General features: G+C 41.1%; 1 protein-coding gene across 1 annotated transcript in view; it reads left to right on the top strand.

Annotated features, from left to right (window-relative positions):
• The first annotated feature begins 2,754 nt into the window (after positions 1–2,754).
• NFIB (nuclear factor I B) overlaps positions 2,755–20,940 on the top strand; it is a 452,552-nt gene continuing 434,366 nt past the window's right edge. The window contains exon 1 of the mRNA XM_007465640.1: positions 2,755–2,829. Within this exon, the coding sequence (XP_007465702.1) occupies positions 2,755–2,829 (75 nt within the window). The remainder of the gene's footprint in view (positions 2,830–20,940) is intronic.

The following is a 20,940-nucleotide window of genomic DNA, read 5'->3' as shown; positions in this document are numbered from 1 at the left end:
AGTTTATCCCTTTCTAGCTCCGCCAGGGATCTCCCGTCTCCTTTTCCGTGGTGCTCCCCAGCCGAGCAAGTGAGGCGCACAACTTTGTTATTTCTACCCCCGTGTCTCTGTTCCCCACGGGTCACACGTTCGTAGAGAAATGCCGCAGCCTCACTCCCACCGGCCTCTGCTTCCCCGTCATCTCTCATCATTTCCCACTTGTTGTTGTCAACTCATCAGAGGAGGTGTCCCCACAGTGACAATGACGACGGACACTCAGCAGATACCTGTGCGTTAGCCGTGCCGTGTGCCAAGATTCTTAAAGGATTCTGAGGCAGGCAGTGAAGTGTTGGTGGCTGAGGAGTGTTCTCATATCAGCACCCCAAAGTCAGGCTCTGCCCCAAAAGAGTCCCTTGAAGGCAGCGCAGCAGAAAAAGGTAGAGGGGGGTCCTCCTTCCACGCAGGGCAACTGAGAGAGGTGGGCCCTGGCCGGGGCTGCCTGCAGGGGAGAGGCCACACTGGCCTCACCTCCAGCCCCACCAGCTGGCCCCAGTGAGGGCTCTGGAATGCATGTGGAGTGAGGTCCTGGGTGCCAAGGAGCTGCTGGGCCCGAGCAGCCCGAGGAAATACCTGCCTGAGCCCCTCCCTGCCCCTCCGCCCTGCCTGTCACGACTTTGGGTGAAGAGGGCTCTGAGAGGAACGGGATGCACGCTGTAGCTCATTAACCTCTGGAGCCCCCGTGTCCACCACGGGCTGCCTGACACACAGGAGGCGTTCAGCGGCGCTGCTGTTAGCTGAGCAGGTTAAAACGGGAAACCATGATTACCATTACTGGGCTTATGATACAATCATTGCTCAAAATTTTAAAAAAACAAACAGAAAAACCCCAAACGAATAAGACATGAAGAAGCGGGTGGGGAAAGAGAAAGGAAAAAAAAGGAAGCTTTGGGGTCACGGGATACTTCAAAGGCAGAGGCCTGGGTGGGGAATTCCTGTCCTTTGCTCCCCCCCACCCTCCTGAGAATAAACACATCCAATGTGAGGAGGGAGAAGCCAGAGTCTGGGGCCGGGAGAGGATCAGCCGGGTTTGCGAAGGGCAGGTGATTTTGCTGCCAGCCCAGAGGCAGGCCTCCGTAAGCTCCTGTCCTGTCTGAGACTGTGGCTGACAGGCCTCCTCAGTGAATATACAAATACCTGAAGGACCGGGCTCTTCACAGCAGGCGCTTTTCCTCTTTGAAGTTCACAGGCCGAAACAAGTTGCCTTTGCAGCCTCACACAAACCGCATGCAGAGAAAAGAAAATGCCGGTAACGCAGCAATTTTTTTCTCCCTTCACTATGTCTGAATCAAGTAGGAGTTTGTCCTTTTAAACTGTCTGCAGCAAATGTAAATTCTAAGCCTAAAAGTCATTCGGGGAATACTACCAGTGCACACTGAAGAAAAAGGTGATTTCAGAGAGGTGGCTTGGAGGGGTGGTGTGCTGTAGGGGCCCTGAAAGTCAGGATCGCCCGCCACGCATGGAGGCATCTTTGCCTTTTTGTGTTTTAGCAAAAGAGAGGGCAGGAATCCATCTACTTGGCCTGGATTTCTAATTGTATGACTCCTTAAGATTCTCCCTGAAGTATTCGGATTTTTTTTTTACTCTTTAGAAAAGAAAAAGCTATTCAGAGCAAGTGGTTTTATTAGTAAATGTTAGTTTCTACTTTCTGTGTGTGCGGACTGGAAGAACTAATTCTAAGTCCAGGATGAAGCAAAAATGATCAGTGCTGAGGGGAAAATAAATGAATCCCTTTCCAAGAGTAGGACAGAGAAGGACTAAGTGAGGAATGAAGTCTGGAGTTGGGATTATGGGCAAACCCTGTCCTTCCCTTCTCATGTTTATCAGGTCTTCCTAGATGAAGGAAGTGTTTTTAGGCTAACTTCAGAAGGGAGCGAGCCCTGGGCCTGGCGCCTCTTGACTGAGAAACTGTTCTCAGTGCTGATTTCTCTCTGCAGACTGCAGGGCTCTTCTTGAACAGAGATTTCAAAGAGTTAAACCACTTCCATATGTCCAGCATGAGAATGGAGTTTGTAGCCTTTGGCAACCTCGTCTGAATCCAGCTGCAGCTGCTACCTGTGTGTTCCACTGTGTGTGTATGTGTGTGTGTGTGTGTTCGTGTTCGCACACACACACACCCGCACACCCGTGTGTGCAGTGACATCTGAACCGTGTTCTGACTGTATCAATGAAACTGTTATGTCTTTGTTGGGGGAGATATTAATTCTGAGCAATTACCACTCCTTCTCCCCTCCCTCCCACCCCCTTCCCCTCCCTTCATCTGCTCAGCAAGGACCATGGACCATGTCAAACAATATACAACAGAGAAGAATGCAAATAAACTTTAGTCTGCATAGCCCAGCAAAGCAGTTAGCCGCCCACTTGCAAGATACTTAACTCTTGTACACATGATACACAAAGAACGCTGCTACTTTCAACCAATCCCTTTAGACCAAAAAAAAAAAAAAAAAAAAAAGAACTGATCCTTGTCTTTCTATCTGTGAGGTTGCAGTAGTTCCTCCTGAAAAAAAAAAAAAAAAAAAAAAGCAAAAGAACTGATCCTTGTCTTTCTATCTGTGAGGTTGCAGTAGTTCCTCCTGCTAATAAAGGAGCTTTTCCCATGATGCAGTGTGATAAGGATTGGCCTACATGTAGTCCAGAAAGCCACCGCCGATGTTTTCTTGATTAGGTGTCTTATCTTCCATTGAGCTGCATCTGATGAAGATTGCTGACAGCATAATGGCTGGGAAAACATCGGACAGCTCCATAAAATGGCAGCTATGTTATGACATGTCAGCCAGGACCTGGTGGATGGTAAGTTTGATGGGATCCCATTTTTTTCCACCCACCCGCCCCCAAACTTTCCACCCCCCTGCTTTATTGTTCCATGCACATGTTATAAAGTTCCCTGCCTGCAGAAAGTTCAAGCTGGAGTTGTGGGAGCCTGGGGTGGCTCCGCGCACCAGTGTGCGAGATAGGATTTCCCCGCTATTGTGGCCAGGGACATAGACCTGCTTTTTTTTAAAAAGGCAGTGTGAGTTTTTGTTCACTTCTTGAAAAAAAGAAAAATGCAAATGGTACAGTCGGCCCTGGGCTGGCTTGTGTGAAATGTATGGAGGTGGGACAGTCAGTGGGAGACTGGAGCCTTCTTGCCTAATTGTTCTTGCATTAGTCTTAGAACAGGGTAATGTAGTTCTTTCTGCAGCTTCTCTGAATAATGGTTTAGATAGTGTATTGTATCATGTTGTGTGCGGTTCCCTCATCAGTATGCGACTGTCCCCCACGCTTCGCCTTAATTTGGAATCCACCTCCCTTTCAATGAATACTGTAACTGGAGCAACCACTGATTACTATGCCACTCAGTGTAATTAAATTTAGTTAATGAGGATATGCATATTCAGTTCATTATTTTTCTTTGCTCTGGCAAATGTGTGTGGGTTTGTTGTTGCTGGGTTTTTTTTTAATCCTCATATTTGTCCAGCTGCAAATTTGGGGAAGAGAAAAAGCAGCATAAAAATTCAGGACATTGATGAATCCGGTGATTGAACTTTAAAAATAATATTGGGAGGAGAGAAGTCGTAACGTTCTTTAATCAGAAAGCTGGGATTCAAGGCTCTGGTTTTGGGAAAGGAAACCTTTCAGATCAAAAAACTGCTACATGAAAAATTTCAATCTACTGATTTCTGTTTTGTGGACAATGGTCTCTTGTATGCAATAGTCGTGACATGAATGGGCAAACCTTCTGCAGGGAAGCATTCCAGTATGAATATTAAATTCATTCTTGGGTTAATTCATCTGGGCATTTATTGCCTTTCTTTTTTCTTTCTTTCCTTCCTTTCTTCCATTTCTTTCTTTTCCTTTCTCTTTTTTTCTTCCTCTCTTTCTTTCCTTCTGGCCCTTTCATTTACATATTGATTGCTTTTTGCTTGCTGGCTTTGATAATTATTATGCTTACTGTAAGGGCTGTTTTCCCTCAATTAGTACAGTGTGAAACAATGGGCACTTTATTCTAGGTAGGTAGGGCTATGGCCAGCCCAGCCCTGGTGGTCAGCCCATCTCCCGTGCCCAGATGAAAGAGAGCACCTTCCGATTAGTCCGGGCTGCTGGCGCTGCTAGGCAAGAGGGTTTCTTACTAATGTGTTTGAATTTCCCGAAAGGTGGATGCTATGCTGTTGCTTCTGGGCTCTTCCTGAGGGCTCAGTGTGCAGAAGTTTCCCTGTACACTGCAGCTCTTCCCTGCGCCTTCTCACCAATGTGAGATGTGGCAGCCTGCAGGAAAACTTTTCCGCCGCTGCTACTTGTTGCTGTTTTGAGTTTCAGAAAGAAAGGCCAGTTCCTCAAGGAAAGACAGAAGCCTCTCTCTTTCTCTCCCTCCCTCCCTCTCTCTCTCTTCCCATTTCTCCATCTCTCCCTCTCCCTCCACCATTTTACTCCACTTGAAGTACATTTTTCAAGTGATAGAAGCTCTACGGTGGCAAATGTTCATTGATGGTTGTATCTCTCAGACTTTAGCACTGGTTTGTGCATGGGTACAGTGACCTCTTAAAATAACTGGCAGATATTTGGAGAAAGATATTGCAAAATGAGTATGTAAAAGATTTGCTCGACATGACTGTACCAAGAATTGGAAGTGGTGTTTGAATCGTTACTGTGCCTCTTCACTATCATTTTAGAATGTTCTCAGAAGCGAGTTTTAAAATCAATTGTTTTTACTAAATGAAACATTTCTTTTCTGTTGGAAAAAAAAGTCAAAGGTTTTACTCTTTTTTTTAATACTTAAAAACTGAGATTCACATGGGTAGACTGAGAGAATCACTGTAAATATTTCGCCCTTAAGCTTCATCATTCTGGTTCTGTGCAGAGAGATCTTAGCTTCCTAAGAGAAGTATGTTGTGAATACTATTGTTAAAGGTTTGTGTAAGCTGATTATTCATTTTTTAAAAAATTATTTTCTTTTATTGCCCGAGAAGATGCAGAATGTGTATAGGGACAGGTTCAGAGGTAAAATATTAAGTGAAAAATGTTTGCATAAATTACTTTCATATTTTACCTTCGTTAGGTTACATGAATAATATGTAAGTTTCTTATTAAGGACAATTCAGTTTTAATAAGCTTGGTTAACTTGGGAAAAAATATCTAAGCAGTTAATATATTATGTGTCATTGAAAACTTGGAATGACATGATTCATGGAAAACCTAATTAATTAAGCTAAATTATTGCTTATTGTTAATAACATATCAGAAGAGGGAGGAAAGTGTATGCGAGCTACTTTATACCATGATTCCCCTGTTTTGGATTTAAGGAATAATTTTAAAAGGTGTTTTAAGATTCTTACAAACTAGTTTATTGTGATTCTTCTCTCACCACGACACTGCTTCTTTTATTTTTACAATTACTCTGGGACTTTTGTGTAAGAAAGGATATTGTATCCTTATTTGGCTTAATCAAATGAAGTTTTAGTAACCAAATCCTGAATTCCAAAGCTACGGTCTTCAAGTATCCCGGCAATTGCTTCCTGACTTATTGTCTGTTTCACTTAGATTCTCTTATTGTGTGACAATGATCATAAATTCTACTTGACAGGGAAAAAACCCAAACAAGACGTAGTTGTCCAATTCTACATCTGTTTTCCTTCCTAGATAGGCATGTTTTAGTAAAACAGAGGGAGGAAAAACATTTTATTGAGACAGCTAAAAATAAACAAACACAAGAAGAGGGAATTCGTGTGTGTGTATGTTGAATATGTACATACATGCACTTTTTTAATAAGGCAACCATGTATGTTTTACTTCTTTAGATTATTTTGCCTGTTAGTTCTTTCAAGGAGAAAAATCATGTAAGCAGTTTAAATTACAGTTGGTTGGCTATATTTAGAGCTCTGTTGATGACCTTTCCCGTTATTTAAAAGGAAATACCACTTGGAATGTATTAAAGATGTGTCTTATAAATAGCACTGTTTCATTAATGGTTATTGATGATGCTGTATGTTTCCTTTTGAACTACTGAAAAATTTTAAAAAACAATTTTTGGACTTTCCATTCTATTTTGTACTGCTTATTTAAAGCTCTCCGTGAGACTTATTAGAACTTCTTTGTTAGCTATTTAAAACTTCAGGGTAATGGGTATGCACCAGACATTTTTTTTTTTTCTAAATTTCATAAGACTAATCCTTTGATCCCACAGAACCAGGACAGAACATTTGTAAATTTACCTTAATCATGAAAGACAATTATATAAATATTAATCCATAAAATTAATTCAGAAAACTAATTGCTAGTCGGAGACTTGAAATTCTCACGGTCTCGTAAATATTAATCAAAGGAAACAGGCAGGTAAACATGAAAATTTAACCCGTTCTCACATTATCAAAGGCACAAAGGTGGTTCTTGGTTGAATACCAATGAATCTAGTTGGATGTAATATACTTTTAATTTTTCTTGAAAGAAACAAATTTTCTTTTTGAGAAGTTGATGTGTTAAAATATGATACTTTTATATAATTTTATCATTTGGTTTAAGACAATACTAATACTAATAAATTTATCACTGTTTTAAAAGTCAAATTCTGTTCTCCATACAAATTTTAATTAAATGACTTGACAACAAACATCAATATAGGTACAGTGACATTGAAGAGAGTGTTTTCACGGCAAATATTTCTCTAAAGTCTTTGAGAAGTTGAGGTGAACTTAAGTTTACTATTAATTATTTTTAACTGAAAATCCTAAAATTAATGTATCTTCTTACAAATGCTAGAACTAGTATATGTTACAGGCGGTATTTTATTTTACTTCACTACAAGCAAGAGTTCCTAAACAATCTAATTAATAAGCTAAAATTATATATGAAAATATTCCTGCCTAGCCTACTAACTACATTCACACTCCTTTGTAACCTACCGGCTGTGCAAAGGTATATCTGAAAAACCAAAGTTCAATATTTATTTAATTTTGAATTTTATTTTATTTCCTTTAGAAATGGAATAGAACTAATACACACCATACAGATAATAACCATGTCAACTAGTTGCCTGAAGATATTATGTCTATATGTTGAATCTATTTCCAGAATTAAAAGCTATGAGACTTAGGTTTCATTTAACAAATATTTGTTAAGAACTTACAATATGCCAGATAGTGTTCTAGATGCAGATACAAGCAAGGCTGTGTCTCCATGTTGGAATTAAACCCATGTCCCAATGTTATAAGCAGGAGATACTCGTGATATTAGTAAAGGCTTCTGAATAATTTCTGTTTCCTCCATAGTGTTGGTAAACATGTAGATATTACATTTCCAGGTTCGTCACTCACTGTCAAAGGTAGTTAATACATCTTTTCAGTACTCTCTCTTAGTCTTGTAGGTAAATGTTAACATTACAATTACCTAAGCCATCTCCTGTGCAGTTAATGATGTGGGTAAAGACTAATAGTTTATTAAATATCAGTTCCTGAGTCAGAAAACAGCAATAATGATGATGGTGATGTCTGAGTGAAAAAAAGGATTTCAGCATCTGTAAATAATGTTCATACTTTGTCAATATTTCAAATTTTATCATAGGTAGATGGCACTTTTTTTATTACACATCTTCCATACCTATATTCTTTAGTGATATGTTTTCATTTGAAATACCACTTTAGCATATTTAAATAAAAAACTGTATGGAAGATGTAGCTAGATAAACACAAATACATTAATGTTCTTCCAAGACACTTTTATCTCAAAGATTTTTATTTCATTTTCTATGATTTCTTTTCACTTACGTGCTTGCATAACAAATTCAACCTATAAACTTTGGATAAGGAAAATATCCTTTGGATCCTGTCTTAATAAATAGTGATCAGATGGTTATTAATTTAATCAGAGAGTAAGGAAACACAAGTGCCTGTCTATCCTTTTTTCCTGTTCTTATTTGGAAGCAAAGGGTCATGTTCTCAAGGAGTGTTATCTCTTCAATCTATGAGAAAGCTGGTGTTGATTTTCCAGTTTAGAGACTAGTCAACAAAGAGAGATATATGATGCTCACAACGTCATTGAAACTACAGTGTATTTATGGAACATGGCTGAATGATGTCAAGGTAGTGTCAAGGTAGTGACCTTTTAGGCATTTTTTAATTCCTTGAGATTATTTTGTGACATTTTCTATACTATGTTTATAATATATATTCTGAGGGGCTGAGAAAATGAATTTGGATATAGGAAAATATACCAGTAAAAATGTACCAGGCCAGTGAAAGAGAATTACCTTCCTCTGTTGCATCTCAGTGTGCAAAACAGGGTAATGCACTTCAGTGCAAAAGTTCTTTTCACAACAAGTTCTATTAAGGTCTATGTGTAGCTATCCTATGTATTTCACTGACTAAGCATTTAAATTCTCATTGCATTTTAAGTGCTTAGCAAAGAGCCGGGAGAAAATTCAGTAAATGTTAGTTATGATCATTATTGTCATTTCAACTTACACTTAGCATGTTTTATAATGGGGCAGATTTAGAGTATCATATAATGGACAGCTTTGATAACAATTTTCATTTCTTACTGCTCTATCATAAATTTCAACCCAGCACGTTTCTAAAAAATACCTTTATTCAGAAAGCAGTTATTTTTTTTTAACTTTTCACTACTGTGTTCATTTTCTGAGATTATGACATAATGGATATGTTTATGAGCGCAGGGTTGAATCCTGGGAAATGTAGATTTGGTGACCTCTGGCAAACGAATTTGCTACTCTCACGGCTGGTAGAGCCAGCTGTGAAGTGCAGATAATCATACTCATTACTTGTTGCTCCGACCTGTCGTGAGGATGAATGAGATGGCATTGGTGAGGCACCTGGTGACTGCATTGTAAATCCCAAGTTCACGGTACAAGGGGCTACAACAAGCTGTGACTAAACAGACTCTTAGTCTGAACACTTAGTAGGTGCTCCAAAAATACATAGGGTGGATTAAGTAAATGTAACTCTAGCATTTCCTATGGGGCTTTCATAACCACGTTGATTTTTTGAATTCATCTAAACTTTTTTGGTGGGAACCACGTACGTTAAATGAATCCTAAAAATACAGTATTTTTCATTGCAAATTGTAACAGATTTCTTAAAAGCAGAGCCTCCTGAAGTATTTCCTTGGGCTTAGTGAGCTTCATTGGCCAATGTTACATATTAAGGTAATTTTAAACATTAAATACTACGATTTTAAAGGCAAAAGACTTAAATCAATGATTCTTAAGGGCCTCCTATTTGCCAGGTGTTTGCTGGGTACTTGGCGGGGGGCAGTTTATATCTGTCATCTCATTCAGTCTTCAGCATAGCACAACGAAATAGGAATTATCAGCCCGTCTTTACAGATGGGGCCACTGGACTCTGAGGTTAAGAAACTTACTGCAGTGGATGCCATTAATGTGGGGTCGGGGGGTTTGTCTGTTCCGCCTCCTCCAGAACCCGGCAGTCGACTGTCTCATCCAGTGACCTGGATTATGGCTCATGATTTGTGACCACGGTCGTGTATTCTGCCATTGCCTCCTCTGCACCTGCCTGCCCCTCCAGCTTCCAGCCCGACCTCTTTCCAAGGCTCAGCTCTCCCTGTGCGTCCGGTGGGTCAGCTCACTCCCCCTCGAGCTGAGTCTGAGAATTCTACAGCTCTGGGATTGGAGGTGGCTGAAGTCTTTGGAAATGTGATTCCGTTCATCTTTCCTCGAGACAATTAGACTCGCTCTAGTCATAAGCCATCTGGGGGAAATTTTTTGAAAAGAAATTGGCAAGCAAAGCATTTCCATTTTCAAGTTTTGATATCTGTTTACCTCATGGGGTTTTTGTGAGGCTCCAATGAGATAATATAAAATAAACGACTTAAACTGTAAAATGCAAAACTAATTGAAGGTACACATATTATTATCTGGTGGTGTTAAATATAGGTAGGTGAAGAAAAGTTTCCCAGAATTTTGCCAGTGTTCTGGAGCTTGAGATAATGGTAAATTTCCACCAGGCACAGAGAAAAATGCTAGCTGTCTAAAATGCTATGTGATGCTCTTTGCAAATTCTGCTGCTAAACTCAGAGGGCTTAATCCTTCGCATAACAATGCACTACTAGTTCACCAACACCCCATGCAATAGCAGTGATAATAATACCCACCACCTCCTTTTGTATATTTAATGAGAAGACATGAAATAAGGAAAATTTCCCAGGGGTCATCTGTACCATCTTGCAGTTCATCTCTTAGATTTTTCATTGATATAAGCTTGCTCTTTGTACCACACAACTCAGATTATAATAATTCTTTGATGAAGTTATTATTTTAACTCACGCTTAGCATGTATTATAATGGGAATGATTTAGCTTGTCCCATAATGTATCGGACAACACAGTATGCTGTAAATGGGATTTTTTTCTCTCATTTTCACGATTGTTAGAAGTAACAATATCCTCAGCAACTGTTTAAACTGAGACACCCTAACATATTGAATATGTTTTTATGCTGTGTGTAACCTGTGACTATTCCAATAGAAATGAACCTACTTTTTTATGACATTTATTATGTATGAATATAAGATTTGTCTTATATTTTTTAGTTGCTCAGGTGTACAACCAAAATTTTAAGCCCCAAGAGGATGGGCAGCAGGTCTTATTTACCAAATCTAAACAGTATTTTGCACATAAAAGGCCCTTAATAAATAATTGTTAAATTGCCTCAACACTATTGCTAACCCATTTTACTAAGAGACACAGTAAGTTCTGAGTTGATCAATGATGGGCTTCTAATCTGTGGCTCAAGTTATGAACACCACACTGCCCTTTTCAAGATGAAACTTAAATGTGCTAGAAGCATGTAGGAATTATGGTGAAATTAGCAGTAAAGTTTTAAAGCTGAGGGTGAGAGTTGGAAGAAGGCCCAGAAGCTAAAAGCAGCAAAATTATATTTCCCTTCCAGCAGACAGTCTCATGGTTGTTACCAAGTGGTAAGGCAGCAGGGGACTAAACCTTTGTTGTCCACATCCACGATCTCCTATTTTCTCAACTCTACTTTTACCATAGTGTCTAAGATCTTTCAGGGGTCTAAAAAATTAGAGATTTTGGGAAAGGCTAATAATGTATTTTGAGGGGTAAATGACCAAAGCAAGGAGACTTTGGAATAAGTGAACTTTTTGTTTAATTTTTTTTTTTTTTTGACTGCGTTGGATCTTCATTCCTGCACATGGGCTTTCTCTAGTTGTGGCAAGCGGGGGCTACTCTTCATTGCAGTGCGTGGGCTTCTCATTGCGGTGGCTTCTCTTGTTGCAGAGCACGGGCCCTAGGCACGCAGGCTTCAGTAGTTGCAGCAAGCGGGCCCTGGAGCGCGCGGGTTTCAGTAGTTGTGGCTCACAGGCTTAGTTGCTTCGCAGCATGTGGAAGCTTCCCAGACCAGGGTCAAGCCCATGTTCCCTGCATTGGAGGGGGGATTCTTAACCACTGTGCCACCAGGGAAGTCTTGTTTAATTTCTTATTTTTGATGAAATAAGTTTCATTTAAGAGGATTGATTATTTTCCCACTCTAAGGTTTCAGTCACCTTTGCATGTGTGTTACCTTTATTGTGATGTTGGAAAAGGCCTCGGTTGTGGGTTGGCGTTTTAACATCTGGTGTTTGGATGAGGACTCAGGGAAACACACTGAGAATAACTAAAACCTAAAATGGAATTAGTAGATTAGGAGGGACATGGGTCTTTGGGAAAGTGAGAAAGAAGGTACCCAAGCACTTGTTAAGAAGTAAACGTTTCTAAATGATTTTGAGAAGGAGGTAAAGTGAAAAAAAAAAATCATCTATTTGGACTGGGCCCTTTTCAGACACTGTAAGTCTATGTCTAAATGCAAACGAGAACATTGCTTCCCAAAGCCAGCACTGGGAGTGCTGCTCCGGTATTAGAAACTCTGCAGCCCCATCTTCAGAGCCTGGAAGGCTACCCACCCCTCCTCCCAAGACCCCCTTTCCTTGTGCTGTCATAAAGTGAATCTGGGAGAGTATTCTGGAGTCCCCTAGAAAATATTACAGCCCTCTCGGCCAGCTAATGCCCCTATATATAAGATTCATTTCCACATCTAATAGAAACTAGTGACATGACAACTGCTTTTGTTTACTCACCTCCTCCCATGCTTCTTTTGGGATATTTTAATGTGAAATGACAGTAGAGAGACATGGTAGAAAAAACTGTGGATCATTATTTTTGTTCCCGAACGCTCTGATCACTGCTACAACCAGGGGCACTGTTCTCCCTTCCAAAGCAGAGCCTCTGGCTTGAAGGAGCAGTGGAAGAGCTGTGACTACAAGATAAGTAGTCTTCACTCTACCTTCCAGGTGTCTTCAGCTGTTCCAACCAAGTATCAAGGTTTAATGCTGATGCCGACAGCTAATCTGGTGGAGGTGATGCAGAGGAAAGTAAACTTGGATTTCTCAAATGTGGACTTTGGGTAGATAGAGATGGAAGGATATGAGACTAAAAATGACATCATAGGGCTTCCCTGGTGGCACAGCGGTTGAGAGTCCGCCTGCCTTTGCAGGGGACACGGGTTTGTGCCCCAGTCCGGGAGGATCCCACGTGCCGCAGAGCGGCTGGGCCCGTGAGCCATGGCCGCTGAGCCTGCACGTCTGGAGCCTGTGCTCCGCAACAGGAGAGGCCCGTGTACCGCAAAAAAAAATTAAAAAATAAATAATAAATACATAAATAAGATGACATCATATATGTTATTGCATGCATTGCAGAGGACACTAACTCTTGTAACTTTCTAGAGTTACAGGTCATTTGCTATTATTGATACATCTGAACAGCCTCACCAAACTTCTTTCACCTTGTCTGTAAAATTTCCTCAGATTTTCTCTAAGGAGGAATTGTACAATAGAATACTGTGTCATACAATAATGGCCAAGACTTTTGAAGAGGCGACAGTGCTTTTATTTATCCATAAGTAGAAGGAATAACCTTAAATTGCCATTTTATTTTTCCAATAAGATATTATCTTATGTGAGGCTATTTATTATTTTGGTACCAGAGATGTTTATAAATGGTACCCCACATAATACAAACAGCATGTTTATGTAGCATGAATGTTCAATCAATTAGTTTACACACACAAACGCTGGAATATTGATGACACATGTTAGCTTTTAGTGGAAAAAAGCCAACCGAGCTAATTTGATGCATTGATCCTTGGGACATGCACACAGATGTGAACCTTTGACTTCATCACAAGTGATTTGGCTGACAAACAGTAGCTTGTAATTATTGTTGCGCCATCATAAATTAATTAACAAATCAATCCATCAGTTCAGAACCAGCCACATTTGTCGGTTTGGGATGTTTCCCTTCACTTTATCTCCCTCGCGAGTGCTTTTCTTATCAGGTGCTTTGAAAACATTTGCTTGTGTAGATTGGCTTTTTTCTCAGCTTTAATAGGGAATTTCAAACAACAGCATGGGTATAGGGAAATGTTGCTGATGTATTGATTAATATTCTCTAAACTCTTGGCTGTAGGACTATCAACCGGTAAAGTGAGTAATTATTGAGCAACCAAAAGGTTTTGGCCAAAGCCGTCTCCCCAGGCAAGGAATAAGAAAACAGCATCCCAGTCTCTCAGCAAATAGGCAGCATTTAGGGGCTACGTGATTTGTACGGTATCAGTTTTCAACATTGCCCCTAAAGGTACTTCTTTCATTATGTTTCCACGTCTATCCTGTATTTTGAAAGATTCCATTAACTGAGCAAGTTGCCTTTATTGAACTGTGAGTTACTGCATTTTTTTAGACATGACAATCTACTGAGAACCCCTAAGTACCAACTTTTCCGCTGGGCACTTCGTATATATGATCTTATTTCATTCTTGCAACAACCCTGAAGAGTAGATGTAACTCCTGTTTTATAGCAGAAGCAACTGAGGCTCCGAGGATTTAAATAGTTTGTCCAGATTTACACAGCTGGTAACGGGCAGTGCCATGATGAAGAATCAGGGCATCAGCACCTCCCACTACACTGGGACTAACCAGAGGCATCAAAGAACACCTGAACAGCACATTACAACCCATGTTACAACACAGAGTTGATGTAATTCTAGCCAAAGCAAAGGAACTTGACATTTTAGTTAGAAGCCTTATTCCACTTCTGAAAGGCCTTGTGAAATATTAAAAAATCGTTCTTGGATTGATTATTTTTCCAGCTTTATTGAGATATTTGACAACATATACATTGAAGGTGTGCAATGTGATCATTTGATGCATTGTATATTATGAAATGATTACCACAATAAGGTTTCTTAACACCTCCATCTCATAGTTACTTGTGTGTGTGTGTGTGTGTGTGTGTGTGTGTGTGTGTATGGTGACAACATTTATGGCCTGCTTTCTTAGCAAATTTCAAGTGTATAGCACAATATTAAGTATAATCACTATGCTGTATATTAGATCCCAGAATGTATTCATCTTTTAATTGGAAGTTCTTGGATACTTTCCTTTGAATCTAGTGTTGAGAGTTTCAGAAAGGCTGAGAGACTTCTGAATCCTTTGTCCTGCTCTGTCTCCTGTTACCTTAGAAGCATCATCCACTGCTGGGTTAACACAGTGTTACTGCTTTCTTTTGTTTGGCTTCATTTTCTTGTCCTGAATCAATGGGGGCAGTGGAATGACAGTGGCCCTGAGAATCAAAAGAACTCGATGGATGTTCCTGAACTGGTCTGTAAGCATAAGGAAGCCATTTAACCTGTGAGTCCTGCCTGCTTCTTTGAGCCACTGTAGGAAGCAAATGAAATGCAGTGGTTTCCAACTTTTACGGGCTTCCCATCATAACCTAGCACGCACATACATAAATACACAGAATGAAAATTAAACATTCATAAAACACTCTTTACTCCTAATGCCTGAAATGCACTTTTAATAGTTTTTATTCTATTTCATCTTTTTAAATGAAGGTGTTGTCCAACTAAATTGATACCTTGACCCACTAATGGGTCATGATACCCGGTTTGAAAAACAGTGAGTGAAGGTGAAAGTTCTCTGTTGAGGCTGAATTCATTATCTGCATAGAGGGGCTTCAGATTCTTGTATTTAGAGGTCTTTTATTATCTGAGCCCCACCTTTTAAAGGAATTTCATACTATTAGAAGAGAGTGATTATTTGGGTGCCTGTAGTCTTGCTCTGTGGCCCCAGTGGAGAACATTCCACTGGGGTGTTTCTCCTCTGAGCTGCTCTAAGGATAAAAGAATCAGCCCTTGGAAGCAGAACAGGAAGGGCTCAAAGGAGGTGATGGCTCCTGGGCTGGGTCCATATTTATACTGCATGTTGAAATCCTATCTTCATCACAGAATTAGCACAACAGAATGGGCCCTCATTCTGCAAATAAGGTGATGGAAGAATGTGAGGGGGAAAAATAACGCGTACAGACTTGAATGTTTGACTTCCCACTGAAAACCTAAAGAAATGTCCTTTTGGTAAAAATCAAAGGAGACAGATAGAACAGGTGTTTTCCTAAAGAATGTTCTTTCCCCTGAAATTTTTAGTAGAAGGAAATCTGAGGTACTCTGTAAGGTAATACCTTTGGCACTTTACATAACCTCATATGGAATGGATGAAAGTTAGAAAGTATAAATATTTTCTTTAGAATATGGAAACTTCATATTCTCACCAATCTGCATTTTATGACATTTATAAAGTAGAGGACAGGGGCGGCTAAAATTAAAATGGAGGACAGCATAGGATATAAAAGTAGCTCTTAGAGGGTGTTTCAGATTAGGTTGCGAGTCAGAATGGCATGTATTTGCAAAAGCCATTCCGAGTCCGGGCTTCCAAGGCCAGACTACCTTACCTTTGGGGTCAAATCCCAAATACGCTGTCGACCAGCTGGATACACTTAGGTGACTTAGCCTCTCTGTGCCTCAGTTTCCTTGACTATTATATATGGGGATGGTAGCAGGATCTGCTCTTAAGGCTTGTTGTGAGGATTCAGTGAGTTGATATATACATAAACCTGCCCAGTATACAGAAAGCCTTCACGTTACTATTGATTATTGGCTGCATATTAAAATATAACTGCAGTGCTTTCCAATAAATAAATTCTACACATAAGGAAAAACAAAAAAATAAGGTTAAGAAATAAAATCAACCCCTCCTTCCCACCAAAAAAGCCACGGAAACTACATGTCGGGGAAATGATGCTTAGCAATCAAGTCAGTGGCTTGAGTTCCCAAAAGACTCCACTCATCACTTGTTCTGACAAAGTGATTTCTCCTAGATTCTGAGCTCCTGTCCATTTTAGTCTATGTACGACTAGTCTCACTGATTGCATTTTTTCCCCGAGCTCAGTGGTAAATTTCTGGAGAAGAGATCGTGTTTTACGTGGCCTCATGTTTCTTCTCTTGATGTTTCTCCCACGCCCCCCCACCCCGTCCCCTTGTTCAGAGGGTAATAAGTGCCAGTTTCTTAGCCCATCATTAGTGCTTTGGACACACAGTTTAAAAATTTTATAAATAATAATGTATTAAATAATAATACATAAATGTATTTTTAAAAGCCCGTTCTGCTTTTCATAGAGATGCCCCTAAACACATACACCACTTACAAATGAGCTGTGCTCTAAAGTGCACTAGACGGCAGTCACTAGAAATTCTGTAACGTGTGCAGTAGGTCCTCAAAGGACCCATCAAAGACAGTTTCACCCACAGTGTACCAGGTGCAACAGTGGCTCCAGGCATCCAGGGCCAGGAGCACAACACCTTTCCGTTTCAGGGAAAGGGCCCTTCGTCCTTTCATCAGTCCCTTTCTCTCAGGGGAGAAGGAATTCCCCAGCGCTAAGGGAGTGAGAGCAGAGTCCACTACTCTCATCCAGAGAGGGGAGCTGAGAACCAGCAAGATGGCCTATTATCCTATTATCGACAAGGAAGGGAAGGAAGAAGCTTTCCTTCCTCTATGACTTGGTTTCCCTTCTCTCCATCTTCCTCTCTCTGGGTTTCTTCCCGTGCCCCTCTTGAGCCCAGAAACTATGGGACGGAGGTAGTGAGGGCTGAAGGTTAAGATTGGAGGCGAACCTAACACACATCTTCCTGCTCCGCTTTCTTGTTTCTACTCTGTTCTTTCTATCCCATCAGTCCATCCGGTATCCCACCACTGGATACTGGATCATGATGACAGCTGGGGAATCTAGGCTATCCAGTTGAATAATAGGTGGTGTTGATTTAAAAAAAAAAAAAAATGAGATTCTCACCAGCAATGGGCCTCTCAGTGGGTGGGGAATGATCACAGAGGTGGGGACAGGAGGCAGGAAAAGAAGTTCCCTTCTCAAGACAGCTGTGTTCAGCCAGCTACAGAAAGTCAAGAGCTGCCTGTGCCCATAAACTCAAACACCTGTTCTTCATTAGTTATCTTCCTCCAAAACATAAGGCCATGGGTTGACAGGTCCTTAGCCTCTATACAGAACATAAATATCTTTGTGATGACCTTGTTGCCAGCATTTTATCATTTCCAACATCCATTTTACAATGGTTTATAGACCCAAACCTTTGTCTTCCTATTAACACTGCATTTATGACTGCATAAATCTACTCACTGTCAACAAATTTGCACGGAGCACGCAAAAAAAAAGAATGCTGTATGAACAAGGCAAACTTCCTTCCCTTCCTCATGGAGCGTACATCGAGTGTAGAGTACAGTGGGACAAGTCCTTTGTTGGTGAGGTATCGGCTGTCGTGAGACTATGTAAAAGAGACACCTAATTCATCTTGGAGGTGGTGTAGTTTCTGCAGAGGCAAAGGAGGGAGGGGGGAAGATTCATTTCTACAGAGGGATCAGCATGTATAAAAGCCCAGTGGCAAGAGAAAGCGTGGCTCTTGACCTGAAAATAACACATAGAAGAAAGCATCATGCTCTAAGTGAGGGCACTTAAATTGAGCAGAAAAATCCACACCAACAGCCCTATTTTGCTGATTGATTTAACGAAAAAAAATGTCCAGGAACAGGGCCATGGGCTATGAAAACACTCCTACCTATACACCATCGGCACCACGATGACACACACCACACATCCACTGCAGGACAAGGATTTCATTATAGTGAAACTTCACAGACATAGATCAAATGACACAGGACAAGGGTCTAAGCTCAGATGGCTGCTGTTTTCTGCAAGTTTCTGGCTTACCCAGCCTATTAGACTGTAGCCAGATGTACTGTGTTACCTACATAATCCTTATCAGCAGCATTCCATCTGTGTCACCCAAGTAGCAGGAATTAGGCAGGCACCCTTTTGGAAAGTGGCCCAAAGGGTACAGAAAGCAGGTACGGCTTGGAGGCATGTAACCCACGTCCTTCCAAGCCGGGAGAGAAGAAAAACACATTGAATTTCTGCCCCAGATACTCACTTGAATTTCTCCTGCATTCCAGAGAGAGGTTGGTGGGGGGGAAATTTAGAGGTTAGCTGTGGGCCTCGGAGTGATGATTACTTTGTAATGGAACAAATTAAATTACGTGAAATTTTAGATGCTTTCGCCCTGCCCTAGGGGCTCCCAATCTATTTAGGGGTAGTCAGGAAGAGGGGACCTTCACAACAGCTGCTTAGCTGCTTGAGCTCAGAGAGGAAAACCATAATTTGTCTGTAATCCCTAATGCCAACAGTTGTTCATTAAGAACCAAAACTAATGTAATCTTGATTATTTGCTCAGATTTCTACTCTATCATGTTTTGTACATCTGGCAGGCTAATGTGATTTTCCTCAGAAACCCAAAGCAATCTGGTGCTCAGACAACACCATGCAGATTTAGGTAAATTCCAGGCTCAGATTAGCATAATACTAACTAATCACGAATATCATTTGCATTCATTAGAGTGTTGGGGAAAAAATTGTTTCTAAATGGCAGAAAATTGAAAGAAAGATTACGGGCAAGAGCTTGAAAATCCTGTTTGGCTTGATGCAACTATATTACAGCTGATTTTTCTCTTACAAGCCCTAATATTTAATGTGGAAGTATTAATTAGAGTATTGGAAAAAGATTACATCTAATTGGAAGAAAACTAAGAGAGATTAAGGACGAGGCGTATGGAGTTGCTTTTGCTTCATTCAAGTGTGGAACAGATAATTTCCCATGCAATGCCAAGGAGCTTAACCGTGTAAAAGATAGGGTGATTAATTTTTCAGAAACAGCCAAGCCCTTTTTGGGAGATAACAGAGAAATACGATTTCTTTCCCTCATGAAGTAACAAGTTCTGTCAGTGCCTAGCATAATACTAACTAATCACGAATATCATTTGCATTCATTAGAGTGTTGGGGAAAAAATTGTTTCTAAATGGCAGAAAATTGAAAGAAAGATTACGGGCAAGAGCTTGAAAATCCTGTTTGGCTTGATGCAACTATATTACAGCTGATTTTTCTCTTACAAGCCCTAATATTTAATGTGGAAGTATTAATTAGAGTATTGGAAAAAGATTACATCTAATTGGAAGAAAACTAAGAGAGATTAAGGACGAGGCGTATGGAGTTGCTTTTGCTTCATTCAAGTGTGGAACAGATAATTTCCCATGCAATGCCAAGGAGCTTAACCGTGTAAAAGATAGGGTGATTAATTTTTCAGAAACAGCCAAGCCCTTTTTGGGAGATAACAGAGAAATACGATTTCTTTCCCTCATGAAGTAACAAGTTCTTGGTCAGTGCCTTTTTTTTTTTTTTTTTTTTTTTTGCGGTACACGGGCCTCTCACTGTTGTGGCCTCTTCTGCTGCGGAGCGCAGGCTCCGGACGCGCAGGCCCAGCAGCCATGGCTCACGGGCCCAGCCGCTCCGCGGCATGTGGGATCTTCTCAGACCAGGGCACGAACCCGTGTCCCCTGCATCGGCAGGCGGACTCTCAACCGCTGCGCCACCAGGGAAGCCCAGTGCCTTTGTTTTTATGATCAAGGAAGGAAGATAACAGAATTAAACTCCTAAGTCTGAAATACTCCCCAATGAAGGTGAAATCCCATAAAGCCCACACACTGGGAAAACCGAAAAGTCACGGTAATAGATCCCAAATGTTGTACTGATTAAGAAAAAACAATACTAAAAAGATCTCAACCCCAACTTTCTGGTGGTTAAGCTCTTTTCCTTGCAATTTCCCAGGTCCAGCCATTTGGCAGGAATGGAATTGGTTCCAGGCTGTGTGCTGGGGCTGGTGCCGGACTGTGGTTACAGGCAATTGCCTGCAAAGCCTGTCTCTCCGCAGCTCGGCTGCTGTGCGGCTATATTCGGCGCTGGCTTCCTGAGGGCTTGGAGCAGGTGCTTGCCAATGACTTTGGCTCTCCCCTCTGACAGATGAGCAAGGCGAGCTCTCACCCCTGCTGAGAAGCCAGCTGAGCAGCCATCAGCAGACATGCCTGTGAATGTCCAGGCTGGCCTAGCTGCTTGCGGAAGCCTGACTGCTGGGGATTCAGGCTTTGGCCTCAGTATGGATGGGGTTCCAGGCAGTTGGGTATAGGGAGTCGTTACTCAAAGTGTGGTCCAGGGATCAGCAGCTTTAGCATCGCCCAAAAGCTTGTTGGAGATGCAGAATCTCAGGCCCCTCCCTAGTCCCACTGAGTCACAATCTGCATTTTCACACGATCCCTGAGAGAGTCATTAACATTTATGAAGAGCTGGTGTGTGAGATACCAGGCCTCAAGCATTTAGGGGCATAACTATCACATCTGAGAACTTGTTACAATTCCTATTCCTGGACTCAAGATTCAGTTTCAGGAGGTCTGAGGAAGGTAGGGTCCGTGGCACCACGTTAGAGAAACTTCTGGGTAGAGGAACGAGCACGGATTCAAAGCCATCTTTTGCCAAATGCGTTAGTGGAAAGTTGCTTAAAAAATCTAAGTCTCAATTGCCTCATTTTTTTTTTTTTTTTTTTTTTAGTACGCAGGCCTCTCACTGTTGTGGCCTCTCCCATTGCAGAGCACAGGCTCTGGACGCGCAGGCTCAGT

This window comes from Lipotes vexillifer, unplaced genomic scaffold, assembly GCF_000442215.2.
Source record: "Lipotes vexillifer unplaced genomic scaffold, Lipotes_vexillifer_v1.1 scaffold31, whole genome shotgun sequence".
NCBI classification, from domain to species: domain Eukaryota; kingdom Metazoa; phylum Chordata; class Mammalia; order Artiodactyla; family Lipotidae; genus Lipotes; species Lipotes vexillifer.
This window is presented reverse-complemented; position numbering and strand designations above follow the sequence as displayed.